This window comes from Mirounga leonina, unplaced genomic scaffold (genome assembly GCF_011800145.1).
Source record: "Mirounga leonina isolate KUSES-001 unplaced genomic scaffold, KU_Mleo_1.0 Mir_153, whole genome shotgun sequence".
Taxonomy (NCBI): Eukaryota; Metazoa; Chordata; class Mammalia; order Carnivora; family Phocidae; genus Mirounga; species Mirounga leonina.
Window position 1 is genome coordinate 15,018,505 of NW_023270387.1, and position 19,588 is coordinate 15,038,092.

Genomic DNA, 19,588 nt, shown 5'->3' on the forward strand with positions numbered 1-19,588 from the left:
CTCCGCCCGGACCGCCGGCAGCGGCGGCGGCGGCGGCGGCGGCGGCCGGGAGAGGCCCCTCCTTCACGCCCTCCCTTCTTTTCCTCGCTCGCAGCGGAGCGGAGCCGGCGGACGCGGCTCAGCCTCCAACCCTCCCCGGGCCATGGCCGGCAACGTGAAAAAGAGCTCCGGGGCCGGGGGCGGCGGCGGCTCCGGGGGCTCGGGCTCGGGCGGCCTGATCGGGCTCATGAAGGACGCCTTCCAGCCGCACCACCACCACCACCACCTCAGCCCCCACCCGCCCGGCACCGTGGACAAGAAGATGGTGGAGAAGTGCTGGAAGCTCATGGACAAGGTGAAAGGCCTGCCCGGGACCCGCGGGAGCAGGGGTGGGCGTGGGCGGAGGGGCCGAGGCAGGGGAAGGAAGGGACAGAGGAAGCTGGGGGAGGGGACGGGTCATGCGGGGCTTGGGGAGGCGAGGAGCTGGGGTGACCCGGCCGAGAGGGTGGGGGACGTGGGGGTGGGGAAGAGACCGGGAGGGTGGGGGTCGGCGGTGGGGGAAGGGCTGCGGTTGGGAGTGGGGAACGTTGAAGTGGTGTGTTTGGGGTAGCGAGACAAAGATGGGGTGGGGGCTGGGGTGAAGGTTAACTGGGAAGCCGCCGGGGCGGAAGTATAATGGGGGGGTGCGGAGTTTGGGGCTCTGCAGGGTCTAGGGATGTGGGTCACGACATTGGCCCCAGGAGGTAGGAGGGAGGGGGAGGGCGAGGAAGAGTGTGCAGTTAACCGGCTGGGGTTGTTAGCTGGATGAGGAGTCGAGCCCTGAGTCGGGAGTTAACGTTTATGGGCTCCGATTGAGAGACCTGGGGTCAGGACAACTCTGCAGGCAAACTGCGCTCGCGGCGAGCGCAGAGTTTTTTCTCATTAAGATGTAACACCAAGATAAAAGAAATTCGGGATGTTTAAATGGGCCAAGGAAGGAACTTTGCTCCACATCCAGCGCTGGGGCAAGTTTTTATCCTCCAAAACATTGGACGTGATCCATTGCTGGTGCTGAGATTAAACCACAAGTTCTGGTTAGAACCATTATCTGGGGAAAGATGTATTAACTGAGCGTGCTGAGCCCCAAATTCAGACTCTTTCCAGATTCTGACTGCTTCCCAAACTTCCTCCTCACGCTGCTTTTAGCTGGGTTCTACTTTCTTCGTGGCCGACCTGACTCCTTGTTGCAGGACCCGGCTTTAAGCTTGTTCAGTGAGCTTCTTTGATGACCTTTTTTGAAGCAAGTGTGAAAAATACCGCTTTTATATTTGGCCATTTAAGTTTGGCGTTTGGGAGAATTTTACTTCCTCATAGTGTCTGTATAATGAAATCTAGTAGCCCAGAGTATTTAAAAGTGTTTAAGCATTTCCAGAGAATTCAATACAATATTTCCTTAATATTTTTCACATTCGTTAATTCATAACTTATTTTTGAAAAGTAATTAGAAGTATCTGGCATATTGTAAGAGAACGGTGTTATTTCCCCCAGAGTAAACTTGGTTTTCTTTGGTTCCTCTCTAGGTCTAGGTTCCTCTTCTGTAAGTTCTTCATGGATTGTTTTGGAGTAAAACAGCTAATAAAAATGATTATGAAGCACTTGGCAAATATAAACGTTCTGTATAAATGCTTAATAAGACCAGTGCGTGAATTAACACTCCTGCAGTGCATACAAGTGGTTTCAGAGTCACTTTTTCAGGGCTGGTGTTTCTCATGTTAAATAATTGGTGCTGTAATTAAAGATACAAGTATTTGTATATTCATTATGTTGGTGGTGTAGTGCTAATCTCATTATTAGAAATCATAATAAAACCATTACAGAAAGTTGGGCATGGAAAGGAAACTTTGAATTCATCGACACCTTTAAAAAAAAAAATGTATTCAGTATCTGAAGTTTGTAGGTTTGCATTTTAAGGATTTATAGCTAAGGACAAAAAAAGTTCTCCTGGAATAGAGAAAACATTTGTATTTTTAGTTTCTCGTGTAAGATGTATGTATGCAGTACATCAAAACTATTGACCAAAGACCTTTCCTTAAAAATAATAAACTTTTTCTCAAACTTTTTCATCTCTATAAAGTAGTTCAAATAAGATCCTTCTTTAAGTTTTATTTATTTCTTAAAGTATGTGTATGGATTTTTAATTTTTTCTTCAGAATATTTAATTGGGAAGAGTAAAGAGGACTCATTTTGAGTGCTTTTCAGGTTTTGATAGTTTCAGAGAGAGTTGGTGCCTAGCTTTCCCTTTCTAGTGTTGGGAGAGAGGGACGTTTTATTCTTGTGTTGCTTGTCCTGGAAGGTAATTTTTAGTACTCTTCTGTGCCCCATATCACATATTAACTAGTCATGCTGAAATAAAACTTAGTTCTTCTTTCTGATATATTTGTCTGATAGGTTCATGCCACTCTCCAGATTTTGAGTACTTTTGTAAATATTAGATTGTAACTGTCTCTTCTATGCTTGCATAGATGGTGTTTTTTCACTTTTTTATTGTTAGAGTCTTAAATATGTCCGTAACCCTTCTTGACTTCATGCAGTATGATGTAAGTGGTAAAGAACTTAACTGTCAAATCCACAAGTGTCCCACACGCTTACTGAATTTGATTCTAAGTCACCTTCTCGTTCCTGTTTTGTCCTTGTTATTGAAGCTAGGTGACTGTTATTCCAGCCTATTAATTATCAATTTATTGACTTAGCACTGGGAACTGTTGGCGTCCTCCCCTCCCCCAATATTGAATATGTGCAGATGGAGAAGTTGGCATAAGTCATGGGTTCTGGTCAACATAGGCCCGATTTACCAATCCATTGTGGAACTTAAACTCATTGTTGGGAAAATGCTTGTGCTAGAACACTTGTTATTTAACAAAAGACATGGTCAGCCTCTGGGGTTTTTTTGTGCTAGCCTAGTATCTTGTAATTAATATTTGTATAAATACTTGTGTGTGAAGAAAGTGGCCAGTAAGAGACAAGTGGGCAGGGGAGTGGAGAGAGAGAAATCCTATAAATTGCCTTAAATGTCAACTTGGAAGTATTAAAGTATTTAATTTGGTGAGAGATTCAGAATTCTGTTTTGTTGTTTTTTCCAACATTCTGTTATCACGTAGAGCAGGAGGAGCTGGCAAACTTTCTGTCGAGGGGACAGACAGTAAATATTTTAGGCTTTGCTGGACCCACTTAGTATTGTTTTCTTTGTTGTTGTTTTACAAATCTTTAAAAATGTAAAAGCCATTCTTAGCTTGCAGGTGTAGGAAAAAGGCTGGAGGTTGTAGGTTGCCCGCCTCTGAAGTAGAGCAACATGCTGGCTGTATTTTAGGTCTGTACTATGTTTTTATTTTGAATCAGCTTGTATCATTAGAACATTAAGATGTTGATTTTTTTTAATGGTTATTCATAAAAGAATTTATGGGGCGCCTGGGTGGCTCAGTTGGTTAAGCATCTATCTGGCTTTTGGTTTTGGCTCAGGTCATGATCTCTGGGTCATGAGATAGAGCCCTGTGTCCGGCTCAGTGGGGAGTCTGCTTGAGGATTCTCTCTCCCTCTGCCCCCCGCCCCCCCCGCTCGAGTATGTGCACTCTCTCTCAAATAAATAAATAATATTTAGAAAAAGAATTTATAATTCACTTATGATTTATGAGGGAAAAAAGCTTCCTTTTAAGGCATGAGTTTAAAAAAGTATTTTCAAAAGGTGATTCTTCCTTTTGCTACCTGTCTTCTGTTTGTCCTATCCCCCCCCCCCCCCCGCCCGCCAAAAGTACCTGAGTAACTTTCTGTAATTTGGAAGTAAGGTGCATTAAATAGAATTTATGATTCAGTATATTTCATTGGACTACTTCCTCCTTCCCTCTCTCCCTTCCTTCCTTCCTTCGCATGCTAAGTCCCAAGCATGGTACTAGGTGTGAATTCTTACCTTCTAGGAGATAAGGGACCACATAAGTGTGTACAAAGTAATACAGGATCTCTTAAGTTTAAATGTAGTGTTCATATTTCTTCAGTGTTTATCTTAACCTCTCAAGATTGTAAACTCCATGAGGACAGCAACTATAATCTCCTTTATCTCCTGCAGTCTGCAGTCATGAGGCTTTACACAATAGTAAGTGCTTTGTAAATATTTAAATTGCTTTGTATGTTCCAAAGGAATAACTGAAAAGGTGTGGGGGTGGGAATAAATTTTAATTACACTAAACTTATTTGTCACAGTAGCCCTTTGGTGGTATAATGTCTGTTCTATAGATGGAGACAATTAGGCTCAGAGAGGTTATGTAATTTAATTTAGTTAGTGGTGGAGCCTCATGTGGAATCCAGGATTACCTCTCCCCTAAGGCTTAGTTATTCCCTCCGTACAGTACCTTCTCAGGTATGCAGCAAAGCTTCAATAACAGAAAGCCATTTATTCAGAAAGTGACCTGTGTAGGTATAAAACAGTCTTCACGCACACACGTTCCACCATCCACACGCTCAAGCAGAGTAGACATTCTCTTGAATGATATTAGGAGAGCATTTAATATCCTTCAGTGAAATATCATCTGTTATCTGCTTTCAGGTTACGGGTTTGTGTCTCTCCAAATTACGTGTATTGGTTACTTTGCATGGTGATCACAGAGGCTTGTACCCTTGATTTTCCCATTATACTCAGTGTATGTTCTCTGTGGTATCATTTATCACCCTTTTTTCCATCTGTTTTACCCTCCAGTAGAGCTCTTCAGGACCAAGGCTTTGTCTTCATTTCAGTTCCTGGGCCTAACATGTGGTACTTGGTGAATGAAGTGCAAACATTTAACAAAGTAAAATGACCTCAGAACTAAGTCCCTCGGGCGCCTGGGTGGCTCAGTTGGTTAAGCGACTGCCTTCGGCTCAGGTCATGGTCCTGGAGTCCCGGGATCGAGTCCCACGTCGGGCTCCCTGCTCAGCGGGGGGTCTGCTTCTCCCTCTGACCCTCTCCCCTCTCTTGCTCTCTCTCATTCTCTCTCTCAAATAAATAAATAAAATCTTTAAAAACAAAAAAAAAAGAACTAAGTCCCTCTTCATTCTCTGTATGATTAATTAGGGGGAATCAGGTAGGGAATCTCTTTTTTTGAGTGCTGACTTGCAGTATCATTTACTCAAAGTACTTTTACCTTTTTCGGTTATAAAGGTAATATGTAGTCATTGTAAAACATGATTGTGCTGTTAAGACCTCCCCCAAAGGATGTAAAATTCTTCATAATTCCTTATGAAACACGAGCTCCCTTGAACATTTTCACATGATACGTGATAATTTGGAAGGTATATGGAAAAAAAGTGAGGTTGGGCCAGGGGAGAAGAGAATCTGTTCATTTTGTAAAAAGTTGCGTTGACATTTTTGGTAACTCTTGCTACAGTAAAACCTGTTTTTAGTATGTGGTTGGTATGTTGTTAGTATATATACATTAAACCTGATAAATCATGGGCAGATTGGTCCCTTACTCTTACTGCCAACAGAATTCATGTTATATTCAAACATAACAATTTAGTAATGTTTATACTATGAAAAAAACCCCGTTTCCCTAATGATTAACCCAGATCATTAAAAGAAAAACAAATTAAGTATTAACTTGAAAACGGAGTCTGAACTTCAATCACATTTTTTAATGAAGTTGTTAATTCTGATCTACATTAGGTTTGTTGGAATTGGGGGGTTATAACAAGCAAGTCATTGTGAAATGTTTTCATGATTAGCACATTTTGTGCTGGAAGGAAATAGGTGGGAGTAGGCAACCAGGAGCACTGGAAGCCAGCCTCAGCTCTGTCCCCACAGTGTTCCTTCCTGCAGCAGCTTCCAAAAGGAGGAAGGGAGAGGGGGCTTATGGTGGCACTGGTAGCGTACCCCCACTGGGGACTGCAAGCCCTGGGAAGATCCTGTGCCACAATCCTAGATGCTCCTGTGATTGCCTCAGAAGAAATCCACAGTGACTCCGGGTCTCCTCTCTCCAGCTTTTAAGACGGACAGTGAGTCTTGCTTAGCTGACTCTGCTGTCTGGGCACCTTCTCAGAACCACCTCTGACTACTCTTTCCTCTGGCTCTGGGATCAGCCATGAGGAAGACTTAAATGGAGGCCAGCATATTGATACGTAGTGAATGAGATGCGATCCTTATTCCCGCCTCTTCCTTTCTTAGACCTACTTTGAATAGCAGTACCGAAGTATAGCACTCTTTGTGAAAAACAGTGTATGAATCATAACATATACAGAACAAAATGTAAACGTTCCCTTTTAGTCTCCTACTCCCACGTGACTACCTCTCCAGAGGTACTTAACTGCCTACGGTTTGGGTTCCATCCCTCCAGTCCTTAGTCCCTTTCCCCAACTGGCTATGAGAGGGTTGGATGGCCAGCATTGCCGAGGAAAGATTTATCAACTTTGAGCAAGTTACTGACTTCTTAGCATTTACTCACTAAGACTAATAACTGAGTTCTCATCATTCCTTACAGAGCAGTTTACATTTCACATCTGCTGATAAACATCAGAAATATCAAAATAGTGTGTTTGAGGAGAATGAAACCGATTCAGAGAGATTAAGTAACCTTAGTCACCCAGCTAATACTTTTGTTTTTCATGTGGATCTTGAACTGGTGTTCAGGCTCTGTTAAGCGATTTCTTATAAGCCAGTGCTTCTCAGACTTTAAGATGAATTCAGACCATCTGGGGATTTTTTTTTTTTTTTTTTTAAGATTTATTAATTTTTTAGAGGGTGGGGAGGGGCAGAGGGAGAGGGAGGGAAACTCAAGCAGACTCCACTGAGCATGGAGCCTGACGCAGGGCTTGGTCTCAGGGATGACCCTGAGATCATGACCTGAGCCAAAAGCAGGAGTCGAACGCTTGACCAGCTACGCCACCCAGGTGCCCCCAGACCATCTGTGGATCTTGTTAAAAATGTAGAGGCTGTGTAGATCTGGGGTGGGGCCCATGAGTCTGTATTCCAGACCAGCTCCCGGGTGATGTCCATGCAGCTGGCCCCAGGGACCACACTTGAAGCAAGCCTCCAGTCCACAGTTGCTTTTCTCTTAGGTGAGCTGCCAGACTTTTTTTTTTTCCCTCCCCTTAAGAAATAGCAGTAGGGTTATCGTGTTTATGTTGAAGATTTTAATTATTATGTTCTTAAATTTCAAAAGTAATTTGTACTCAATATACATTTTTAAGCAAAAGTGGGACTTTTAAACAAAAATGGTTCTAGAATTTTTTGCTTTTTAAAAAATTGCTGTATTATGGAGATTTACCAGGTTAAGGCCACGTATAGGTCTCCCTGAATTTTTTAAGGATTGTATAAGATTTCATAGTTACATGTTTACCTAATAAATTCGTATGGATAATTTTCTAGGTTATTTCTGATTTTTAATATTAGGAACAGTGCTGTAGTGACTTTACATTATGCAATTTCTAAATATTTCTTTAGAATAAACTCCTAGGAATGAAATGTGCTGGGTCAAAAGACTCCTACATTCAAGTTTAAAAATACATATATTAGCACATTGCCCTCCAAAAAATTTGCTTCCACCCATGATCCTTGTCTAGTTTGTTGATGTAAATATGATTCCTTGGTACCTTAGGTGAAAATTATGTTGGCATCTGTCCACAATCACACTTTATTGAACACAAGCTGTATGCCAGGTTCTGTTAAAGATGTTAAAGGAGTTAAAGATGACCCAGTGTAGGGGCGCCTGGGTGGTTCAGTTGTTAAGCGTCTGCCTTCAGCTCAGGTCATGGTCCCGGGGTCCTGGGATCGAGCCCCGCATCGGGCTCCCTGCTCGGTGGGAAGCCTGCTTCTCCCTCTCCCACTCCCCCTGCTTGTGTTCCCTCTCGCTGTGTCTCTCTCTGTTCTTAAAAAAAAAAAAAGTTCTGTGGGTCAGGGGTGCCTGGGTGGCTCAGTCGTTAAGTGTCCGCCTTTGGCTCAGGTCACGATCCCAGGGTCCTGGGATCGAGCCCCGCGTCGGGTTCCCTGCTCAGTGGGGAGCCTGCTTCTCCCTCTCCCACTCCCCCCGCTTGTGTTCCTTCTCGCTGTGTCTCTCTCTGTCAAATAAATAGATAAAATCTTAAAAAAAAAAAAAAAGATGACCCAGTGTACTCAGAATCTGGTGATCTAACCAAAGGTATACAAAGGGCTCTGGGAAGTCTCTGTGGGAATCATTAGGCAAACCTTTACTTCATTCCTGAGGAGACAAGAAAGGGGATTGGGAATGGGGAGGCACTTTAGAGCAAATTGGTGCCTTTGCAATATCCTAAGCCACAGTTGTATCTTAATCAAGGTCTGACATCCAAAAGTGATACTAAAATCATTTAATCTCTAGTTTATGCTAAGTATTCCGTTTGAAGTTGCACTGATAAGTCTGGGTAGAGAATTATCTTTTTCCTTTAAAACATAAAATCCAGGGTGCCTGGGTGGCTCAGTCGGTTAAGCGTCTGCCTTTGGCTCAGGTCATGATCCCAGGACCCTGGGATCGGTCTGCTTCTCCCTCTTCTTCTAACCCTGCCCCTGCTCATGCTCTCTCTCTCTCTCTCTCTCTCTCTCAGATAAATAAATTTAGAAAATATATTTTAAAAAACAGAATCTGTGTATAAAAACTGCATGGTTAAACTATCAGCATGTGTAGGTTATTTAATATCATACATTGTGTTGGATTTTTTTCCCTGCAGTTAATGTGATAAATGAAAAGTAATGAGATTGGTAATTAGTTATAGGTGGCATAGTGTCTTTAATAAAGAGTGTTGGGCGGTATTTGAGAAGTGTTAGGTAGTAATTATAGTTCAAGTCCCTAAATGGAGTTTCGAGAAATCAATAATGGAGAATAGTAATTAGAAGTAAAAGGCTTTTTTCTTGGGGCTGTTATCTAGTGATGATGTGTTTCTTAAAAACACACACACACACACACACAAACCTAGGTTTCTGATCTCTCTTAAAAAACATTTAAAAGCTTCACTGTATGTACTTGTAAAACTGTTAAACGTTTTCAAGTTTTTGTGTTGATGAGTTTCTAAACCTGAAGCTTTAAGAAGACATTAAGAAATTAAAGTCTTGGGCGCCTGGGTGGCTCAGTCGTTAAGCATCTACCTTCGGCTCAGGTCATGATCCCGGGGTCCTGGGATCGAGCCCCGCATCGGGCTCCCTGCTCCGTGGGAAGCCTGCTTCTCCCTCTCCCACTCCCCCTGCTTGTGTTCCCTCTTTCGCTGTGTCTCTCTCTGTCAAATAAATAAACAAAATCTTAAAAAAAAACACAACTAAAGTCTTAAGAGGCTTTAGAAATTAATTGATCTCTTTCATTTATAGAGGCAGAAATTGAGACCCAGAGAGGTGAATAAACTTGCTTAAGGTCAACATAGCCAGATAATGTTAGTCATCAGGCTAGAACCCGGGTCTCCAGACCTGGTGTCCTTCCTGCCATACCTCCTGCTCCTTTGAGCAGTATGGAGCCTTTTAAAACTGTAACTAGATTTTGCGTGTTGTATGTTCCAACTCAACAAACTGAATACTCATTTTAAAGCATAAATCTTATTTTAATCACGTTTTAAGTATGATAAAGTTTGAAATGAAAAACGCTTGCATGGGTAAGTTGAGGTCTACAGAGCTAAAAATACTTAGTCATTCATAGTCCTATATGCTTAGAGATTTCTGCCTAATTGGAAATTCACGTTCCTTAGTGGTAGAAAAGAGTCTGTGTTCAGAATAGAATTAGGCTTAGGCACTGTTCTCAGTACCTTTTCTCTTTTTATAAATTTAGCTATTTCCAGGCATAATTTTATTCCTCTTTATTGTGATCATAGCACTTTCCAAATTTTTTCTATTGACCATTGCGCCTTGGCAGCAGCAGAGGGAGGAGTGAGGCCAATGAGAAAGCTGTTATGAATGGACTGTATGGCAGCCGTACAAGGATGCTGTTGCTTTCCCAGAGCGAAGCACGTTTCTTTTTGGCATTGTTTTGAGTGATGCTGTAAATGTACAGGCAGAAGTAAACAAAAGGAAGCCATTTTTGCCATTGCAAGACTTGGAAGGCCAAATAAAGTTGGCCAAATGGAGGACACACTGAGCAGGAAAGTATTTTAGCGTTTTAGAAATTTTTTGGTGAACGTTTTTGAAGTTCAATGTCCATTTATGCTTTAGCTAGATATGACTGCCAGTTTAAAGTTCACTAAGTAATAAAGGCAGGTTTTCGCTTTTGATGTTTGTTAACTCTTGAATTAGAGCCTTTTTTGAACTTTTTTTCTAGAGCTTATATGTTTAGGGCATTTCTTTTTCTTTCTAGAAGATTTTAGTATCGCTAGAGTAGGTCTACTTGGGGCGCCTGGGTGGCTCAGTTGTTAAGCGTCTGCCTTCGGCTCAGGTCATGATCCCAGGGTCCTGGGATCGAGCCCCGCACCGGGCTCCCTGCTCCGCGGGAGGCCTGTTTCTCCCTCTCCCACTCCCCCTGCTTGTGTTCCCTCTCTCGCTGTGTCTCTCTCTGTCACATAAATAAAATCTTAAAAAAAAAGGTCTACTTACATATTTTCTTTATGGTCTGTGTTAGTGTTAAAAACTCAGGAGTTGTTAGTGGAATACTGATTTCCCTGGTCATGTGATGATTCATCTCAAAAAGATCTTGAGAAAAGCAGACATTTAATCTGCAAATGATCTTTATAAGGTCACATTCGAAGGAGGGATAAATAGTATTTGTGAAAGGTACGTGGTACTAGCTTAAAAATGCAAGCAAATCAAGTGTTTTTGGAGACATTTTTTAACTTGTGATATTTTAAATCTGGTATGTTATGAGGAGTGTTATGTTTTTCAATGAATTGTCGTTAACATTGATTGCATGTTATACATTGGGTATTGTATGTAACACTAAGCAATTTTAGTTTCATTTTGTTGTTGAAAGGAACTATATCTTTTTTCCAGAGGTATTAGGCAAATAATGCATTTTAACCTAAACTCTGTGAAGTTAATGCATTTACATTTAGATAGGGAGAACAGGGGGCGCCTGGGCAGCTCAGTGGGTTAAGCATCTGACTTCGGCCCAGGTCTTGATCCCAGGGCGGTGGGATGGAGCCCCACATTGGGCTCCCTGCTCAACGGGGAGCCTGGATCTCCCTCTCCTGCTCTCCCTGCTTGTGCTCTCTTGCTCTGTCAAATAAATAAATAAAAGCTTTAAAAATAAATAAATGGGGAGAACAGGTGGGTTGGTGTGTGTAGCCCCGGATGTAAATGTAAACTCTTATTGGGAGCTCTGCTGGATTTGGACCTTGGGTGGGGGGGGTACTGTAGCTTTTGCAGATCGTGGGTCACCCTGTTCTTGGGTGGCCTGCTGCCTTTTCTCTATCCTTCGGTCATCAGTTAGAGACTACGCAGGATTGGGAAGGTAGCAGTGGCATGAGCCAGGATGGTAGGAATTATGGTACTGGTTTCTGGGAGTCATCAAAAGGTGACGTTCAGTCTACCACTCTACCTACAATCCACAATTCCTGCCTACCCTGACGATAAGCCTGGTCAAGGTGAATGGAAATGGGGAGCAGAACTAACACATACTGAGTACCCACCTTACTGGAAACTGTGCAGCCCTTTTATACGTGTTTATTGTGAGGTAGGTATTCTCTCTGTTTTTGCTGGTGGAAGAGCTGAGGCTCAGAGGTTAAGAAAACTAGTGACGGTAAATGACCAAAACAGGACATAAAATAGTTGGTTGATGCAATCTTAGCAAAATACGAAAACATTTGGTCCTTTCTAATTTTTTTTTTTTTTAAGATTTTATTTATTTATTTGACAGAGAGACAGTGAGAGAGGGAGGAGTGGGAAGGGAGAAGCAGGCTTTCTGCCAAGCAGGGAGCCCGACGTGGGACTCGATCCCAGGACCCTGGGATCATGACCTGAGCTGAAGGCGGATGCTTCACCAACTGAGCCACCCAGGCGCCCCAAGTCCTTTCTAATTTTGATTGGATACTTCAAAGCTTATATTTCAGGCTTCATCATAATGTCCCCTTGTTAATTCCCTGCCTATTTCACATCTCTCTCTTGCTCTCTCCACTTGGCTCTCTCCATTTTAGTCTCACTGATCTTTTTATTCCTCAGACAAATCCAGACCTGTTCCCACTTTCAGACTGTTGGATTAGTTTCCCGCTCTGGGCTCCTCTTTTGCTGATACCACATGGCTAGCACCTTCCTGTAATTTCAACTTAGTCCAAAAACACCTCAGAGAAGCTTTCCTTGTTCACTGTTCTAAAGGAGTCGTCTAAAGGGGACGCCAGGGTCGCTCAGTCGGTTAAGCGTCTGCCTTCGGCTCAGGTCATGATCTCAGGGTCCTGGGATTGAGCCCCAAGTCAGGCTCCCTGCTCAGTGGGGAGCCTGCCTCTCCCTCTGCTGTTGCCCCTGCTTGTGCTTTCTCTCTTTATCAAATAAATAAAATCTTTAAAAAAAAATAAAGGAGTCGTTCAGCATTTTCTTACTCTATTACTCTATTTAAATTCTCTGCATAGAGCCTGATACTTTTCTTTTTATTCAAGTATAAATGACATGTAATATTAGTTAGTTTCAGGTGTGTAACACAGTGATTCTGTATTTGTATACATTGCAGAATGATCACCACAATAAGTATAGTTACCATCTGTCACCATACAAAGTTACAAAGCTGTCCTCACAAATTTTTTTTCTTTCAATGAGAACTTTTAAGATTTACTCTCTTAACAATGCTCAATTATTCAGTACATATTGTATTATTGACTATAGCCGCCAAGCATTACATTCCCCATGACTGAAGTTTATACTTTTTGACTCCCTTCACCCGTTTTGCTGACCTCCCAACCCCCTCTCCCCTCTGGCAACCACAAATTTGTTCTCTATGAGTTTTGTATTGTTTGCATGTTTGTTTTATTTATCAAATTTTACATATAAGTGAAATCATAAGGTATTTGTCTTTCTCTGTCTGGCTTATTTCACAGTAAAATACCCTCAAGGTCCATCCATGTTATCATAGATGGCGAGATTTCATTCTTTTTTATGACCCAGTAGTATTCTGTTATACATACATACCACATCTTCTTTATCCATTCATCAGCCCATGGACACTTAGATTGTTTCCATATGTTGGCTATTGTAAATAGTGCTGCAGTGAACACAGGGGTGCATGTCTTTTCAAACTAGTTTTGTTTTCTTCAGATAAATATCCACAAGTGGAATTATTGGATCGTATGGTAGTTCTATTTTTAATTTATTTTGAGGAACCTCCATACTGGTTTCTGTATGGCTGCATCAATTTACATTCCCACCAAGAATGCATGAGGGTTCCCTTTTCTCTGCATCCTTGCCAACACTTCTGTTTTTGATACTAGCCATTCTGACATGTATAAGGTAATGTATCTCACTGTGGTTTTGATTTGCAGTTTCCTGATGATGAGTGATGTTGAGCATCTTTTATGCGCCTGTTGGCCATCTGGATGTCTTTGGAAAAATATCTGTTGAGATCCTTTGCTCACATGAAAATCAGATTGTCTGTCTTTATTATTGAGTTGTGTGAGTTCTTTAATGTTTTAGATGTTAACCCCTAATCAGATACATGATTTGCAAGTATCTTCTCCCATTTGGTAGGTGGCCTTTTCATTTTGTTGATGATTTCCTTTACTGGGCAAAAACTTTTTAGTTTGATGTTGTCCCCTTTAATTTTGCTCTTTTGCCCTTGCTTTTGGAGTGAGATCCAAAAAATCATCACCAAGACCATTGTCAAGAAGCTTACCACCTATGTTTTCTTCTGGGAGTTTTATGGTTTCAGGTCTTAGAACCTCATATTTTTCTTGAATTCATTTTTTTAGTTTATTGCCTGATGATGGCTCTCAGATTCAGGCATGTTGTCCTTTTACTTCTATATCCCAGTGCTTGAGATACATTTGTTGAATGGGTGCATTGAGAAAAACCAAAACCATCAGGAACATTCCTACCTTCAGCTTACTGCCTTCATCTGTCTGAATTTGTCTCAGTCTGCCCTCACTCCCTTCTGTTTTAGAGGATGGAGGTGTCCCTTTTAATGATGTTTAATGTTCCTAGCTATATTGTAGATCTCATTTCCTGTTGTCTTCCCAGAAACCTTAGCTTTTCACTTACCTTTTTTCCTTCTGGTTCTTTCTCCATGCCCAATTTTCTGTGACAATAAAACCTCCAATTATATACCTCTTGTAGCCTTTGCTAGATCTTGAGATCTTAGTCTCATTGTCAGTCTCCTCTACCTTCCTCCATGAACTAACCTCAGGAAGGTTTCATTTTGATTATTTTTATTATAAACATATATTCTGTAAAAATATATTCTGAATTATAAACACCTGCCTTACAAATGAGGTTTGGGAATGTAACACTTATAAATTGGAGACTATTTTTTTTATTAGTATGAGTTCTTAATTCTTGGACTTAGAATATAGTTGTCCTCTGTGGTAGTCTTTTTTTCTTGGCTGTGTTTTTCCCTTTTGGCTTGCAATATTTAATAGGATGAGCAGCTTCCTAAAACACTGCTAAAATATTCATACATCAGATATTTTTGTTGATTCAGCTTGTGTTTAGTAGGATTATATGGGCCTGTTTTTTTCAAGAGTTGAGGAAATGGTGTACAGAGAATAAAATACCTAGCTTTAAAAATTTAATACCTGACTCATCATTTGACGAGTCATTGATGATTAGTTATTAAATGGGAATTTTGCAGTTATTCTAACTGACCCTAACGTTTCCACTTCTGGGGGACTCTATCTGAAGGAAATAATCAGATGTATAAAATAATAACATGCTCAGCGATGTTCATCACAGTGATCCTTGTAATAGTGACTTGAAAACAACATAAATGTTAAAACAGAGTGTGGGGTGGGGTGGGATGGTTAAGATATATTATGGTATATCCATAGAATGGAATCGTTTAGACATCTCATCTCAAGCTTATAATGAGCTTTTGTTGACACAAAGAAATAAATGTTTTTAAGTGTGAAATAAAAAGCAAGACATCAGACTTTGCTTCTACCAACGTTAGACAATGTCAGATTGTTTCAGACCAAATATATTGCTGACAACTAGAAAAGCTAGAAGGCATTGAAGAGCCATAAAAGCAGTAAGGAATTAGGAGGCCAAGTTCCAGAAGATAAGGAAAGCTCTGAGAAGTTAGCCTAATGTTTGAGGCTGCCTCGTCCATGAGATCATGGCTGAATTTGGAAGTGACAGTTGAGAGGCTGAGTAGAGTTTTCAAAAGGCTGATGTCAGGGAGGACAAAAAATTGGAATCAGAGCCTCCCAGGGTAGAGGGCCCTGGAAAACTCTTGGTTTTGGGGTTGGGTTCCTCAGGGCCTAAATTGTAGGAGTAAGGGTAAAACAAGTAGACTAGTCTTTATAGGGACTGAAGCCCAGCTTTTCAGTTTTTTCAGTTCTGGATTAGATTAAGGTGATCTGGGAATCCTAATGTCCCTAGCCTGTCTGCTTGCCAGAAGCAAAAGTAAACCCTTTCTGAGTAACATCATCCGTGGCCTCAGATTGTGTCTATAATTTCTTATATATAGTGTCCAACATTCAATAAAGAATAACCAGGCATATGAAAAGACTAAACACAACTGGAAACTGAGAGGAAAAATTGACAATAGAAACCCATAGGACAGGCAGAGATATTTGAATTATCAATCATGGACTTAAAAAATGTATGATTAATGTGTTAGAGGAACTAAAGACAAAATCGATAATTTTGACATTTGAAATAGAAATTCTGAAACTGAAAAAAACAACTGATTATTAAGAACCCCGTGAATGGGTTTAACAGCGTAGATACAGCTGAAGAGAAAATTAGTGAAGTGAAAGATAAATTAGGGAATAAATCCAGACTAAGCCACTGAGAGGCAAAGGATGGAGAAGACAGAAAAGAGTGTAAAAAACATGGAACATGGTGAAAAGTTCTTATGGATTAGGTCATTGAAGTTCCAGAAGGAGAGAAGAAAGTAAATGGCACAGAAGCAATTACAGGCATACCTCATTTTATTGTGCTTTGCACATACTGCATTTTTTACAAATTGAAGCAAGCCTCTTTACAAATTAAAGCAAGTCTCTCCATTTTTCCAACAGCATTTGCTCACTTTGTGTCATATGGTAAATTCTTCCAATATTTCAAACTTTCTCATTTATGTTTGTTACAGTGATGAGTAATCTTTGATATTACTATTCTGATTGTTTTAGGGCACCACGAACCACACCCATGAGAAATGGTGAACTTTTTTTTTTAATTGAGCTCTACACCCAATGTGGGGCTTGAACTCAAGACCCCAAGATCAAGAGTTGTATGCTTAAAAAAAAAAAAAGAAAAGAGTTGTATGTTCTACTGACTGAGCCAGCCAGGCACCCCTGAAATGGCAAACTTTTTTTTTTTTAAGATTTTGTTTATTTATTCTACAGAGGGAGAGACACAGTGAGAGCAGGAACACAAGCAGGGGGAGTGGGAGAGGGAGAAGCAGGCTTCCAGCTGAACAGGGAGCCCGATGTGGGGGCTTGATCCCAGGACTCTGGGACCATGACCTGAGCCGAAGGCAGACGCTTAACGACTGAGCCCCTGAAATGGCAAACATAATCAATATATGTTCTGTGTTCTGACTACTGACCAGCTCTTCCCCATCTCTCTCCCTCTCGTTTGGCCTCTCTTACTTCCTGAGACACAACAATATTGAAATTAGGACAATTAGTAATCCTACACTGGCCTCTAAGTATTCAAGTGAAAGGAAGAATTGCACATCTCTCACTTTAAATCAAAAGCTAGAAATGATTAAGCTTAGCGAGGAAGGCACCTCTAAAGCTGAGACAGGCTGAAAGCTACACCTCTTGCACCAGTTAGCCAAGTTGAGTGCAAAGGAACTTCCTGAAGGAAGTTAAAAGCGCTAGCTACTCCAGTGAACACATGAATGATAAAGCGAAACATTTACTGCCCATGAGGAGAAAGTTTGAGTGGTCTGGATAGAAGATCAAATTAGCCCCAACGGTCCCTTAAACCAAAGCCGAATCCAGAGCAAGGCCCTGACTCTCTTCAATTCTGTGAAGGCTGAGAGAGGTGGGGAAGCTGCAGAAGCAAAGCGTGAAGCTAGCAGGGGCGGGTTCATGAGGTTTAAGGAAAGAAGCCGTCTCCATAACGTAGAAGTGCAGGTGGAAGCAGCGAGTGCTGAAGTAGAAGCTGCAGCAAGTTCTCCAGAAGATCTAGCTCAGATAGTGGAGGCGGCTCCACGGAACAACAGACCTTTCAGTGTAGACTGCACAGCCTTCTATTGGACAAAGATGCCCTCTAGGACTTTCATAGCTAGAGAGAAATCAAAGCCTGGCTTCCGAGTTCAGTCTGACTCTCTTGTCAGGGGCTCATGTGGCTGGTGACTTGAACTTGAAGCCAGTCCTCATTTACCACTCCAGAATCCTAGGGCCCTTCAGAATCATGTTAAATCCACTCTGCCTGAGCTCCATAAATGGAACAACAAAGCCTGTTTACAACATGGTTTGCTGGATATTATAAGCCCACGGTTGAGACCTACTGCTCAGAAAATTTATTTCAAAATACTACCGCTCATTGACATTGTACCTAGTCACCCAAGAGCTCTGATGGAGATGTAAAATGAGATGAATGTTTTCTTTCTTTCTTTTTTTTTTTAAAGATTTTATTTATTTATTTGAAAGAGAGAATGAGAGAGAGCACATGAGAGTGGGGAGGGTCAGAGGGAGAAGCAGACCCCCCGCCGAGCAGGGAGCCCAATGCGGGAATCGATCCAGGGACTCCAGGATCATGACCTGAGCCGAAGGCAGTCGCTTAACCAACTGAGCCACCCAGGTGCCCTGAGATGAATGTTTTCATGTCTGCTAGTAAAGCATCCATTCTGCAGCCCATGGATCAAGGAGTCATTTTGACTTTCAAGTCTTATTATTCAAGAAATACATTTCATAAGGCTATAGCTGCCGTGGATAGTGATTCCTCTATGGAGCTAGGCAAAATTAATTGAAAACCTCTAGAAAGGATTCATCATTCTAGATGCCATTAAGAACATTAGTGATTCATGAGAAGAGCTCAAAATACCAACATTAACAGGAGTTGGGAAGAATTTGATTGCAACCCTCATGTATGACTTTGAGGGGTTCAAGACTTTAGCAGAGGAAGTACCTGCAGATGTGGTGGAAACAGCAAGAGAACTACAATCAGAAGTGGAGCCTGAAGATGGGACTGAGTTGCTACAGTCTCATGATAAAACTTGAACGGATGAGGGGTTGCTTCTTACAGATGAGCAAAGTGGTTTCTTGAGATGGAATCTACTTCTAGAGAAGGTGCTGTGAAGATTGTTGAAGTGATGACAAAAGACTTAGAATACTACATAACTTAATTGATAAAGCTGTGGCAGGCTTTGAGAGGATTGAAAGATTTTGAAAGACTTTGCACTGTGCATATAATGCTATCAAATAGCACCACATGCTATAGAGAACTCACTCGTGGGAGGAAGAGTCCGTCGAGGCAGCAGACTTCACTCTTGTCTTATTTTAAGAACTTGCCACAGCCGCCCCAGCCTTCAGCAGCCTCCACCCTGATGAGTCAGCAGCCATGGACATTGAGGCCGGGCCCTCCACTGCAAAAAAGTTACAGCTCACTAAAAGCTTAGATGGTGCTTAGCATTTTGTAGCAATAAAGTATTTTTTAATTAAGGTATGTACGTTTTTTTAGGACCTACTACTATTGTATACTTAATAGATTACAGTATGGTATAAACATAACTTTTATATGCACTGGGAAGCCAAAATACTCATTTGATTCACTTTATTGAGATAAGTGCTTTATTGTGGTGGTCTGGAATCGAACCTGCGGTATCTCTGAAGTATGCCTGTATATTCTGGATATATACATTTGGATATGTATATATGTATTACAAATATTTTTGATTCTGTACATGTGTTTTTACTCTTTATAGGGTATCTTGAAGTAGGAGAATTTTAATTAACTTTTTTATGTGTGTGGTTAATGCTTTTTATAGTCCTGTTTAAGAAAATTTTCTCTGGGGCGCCTGGGTGGCTCAGTCGGTTGAGCGACTGCCTTCGGCTCAGGTCATGATCCCAGGGTCCTGGGATCAAGCCCCGCATCGGGCTCCCTGCTTCACAGGAAGCCTGCTTCTCCCTCTCCCACTCCCCCTGCTTGTGTTCCCTCTCTCGCTGTGTCTCTCTCTGTCAAATAAATAAATAAAATCTTTAAAAAAAAAAAAATTTTTCTCTGTAGTGAAGATAATTTTCTTATATTATTTTCTATGCTTTATAGATCTGCCTTTCACATTTAGGTCTATAACCCAAGGTCTACTTTTTTGGGGTTTTGTGTGTGTGTGTGTGTGTGTCTATATGTATGGTGTTTTGTTTTTTGGTATAGTGTAAGGTGAGGGCTTAGTTTATTTTTTCTATATGGATACCCAATTGTTCCACTACTATTTTTGGAAAAGACCACTCCTTTGTGATAAGTGAAGGGCCTATATATGTGTGGGTCTGTTTCTAGACTTTTCCCTTCCACTAATTTATTTCTCTTTCCCAGACACAGAAAAATCCATGTAAGTGGAAAATACAAAATAAGATGGTAGGAATAAATACAAATTTATTA

The 19,588-nt window shown here is 41.3% G+C and overlaps 1 protein-coding gene across 2 annotated transcripts in view; it reads left to right on the top strand.

The window, feature by feature from the left end:
* The window catches only part of CBL (Cbl proto-oncogene), an 83,858-nt gene continuing 64,270 nt past the window's right edge, over positions 1-19,588 (top strand). For both annotated transcript variants that reach the window (XM_035009123.1, XM_035009124.1), the window contains exon 1: positions 1-334. In XM_035009123.1, coding sequence (XP_034865014.1) covers positions 143-334 — 192 coding nt within the window. In that variant the 5' untranslated portion in view covers positions 1-142. The remainder of the gene's footprint in view (positions 335-19,588) is intronic.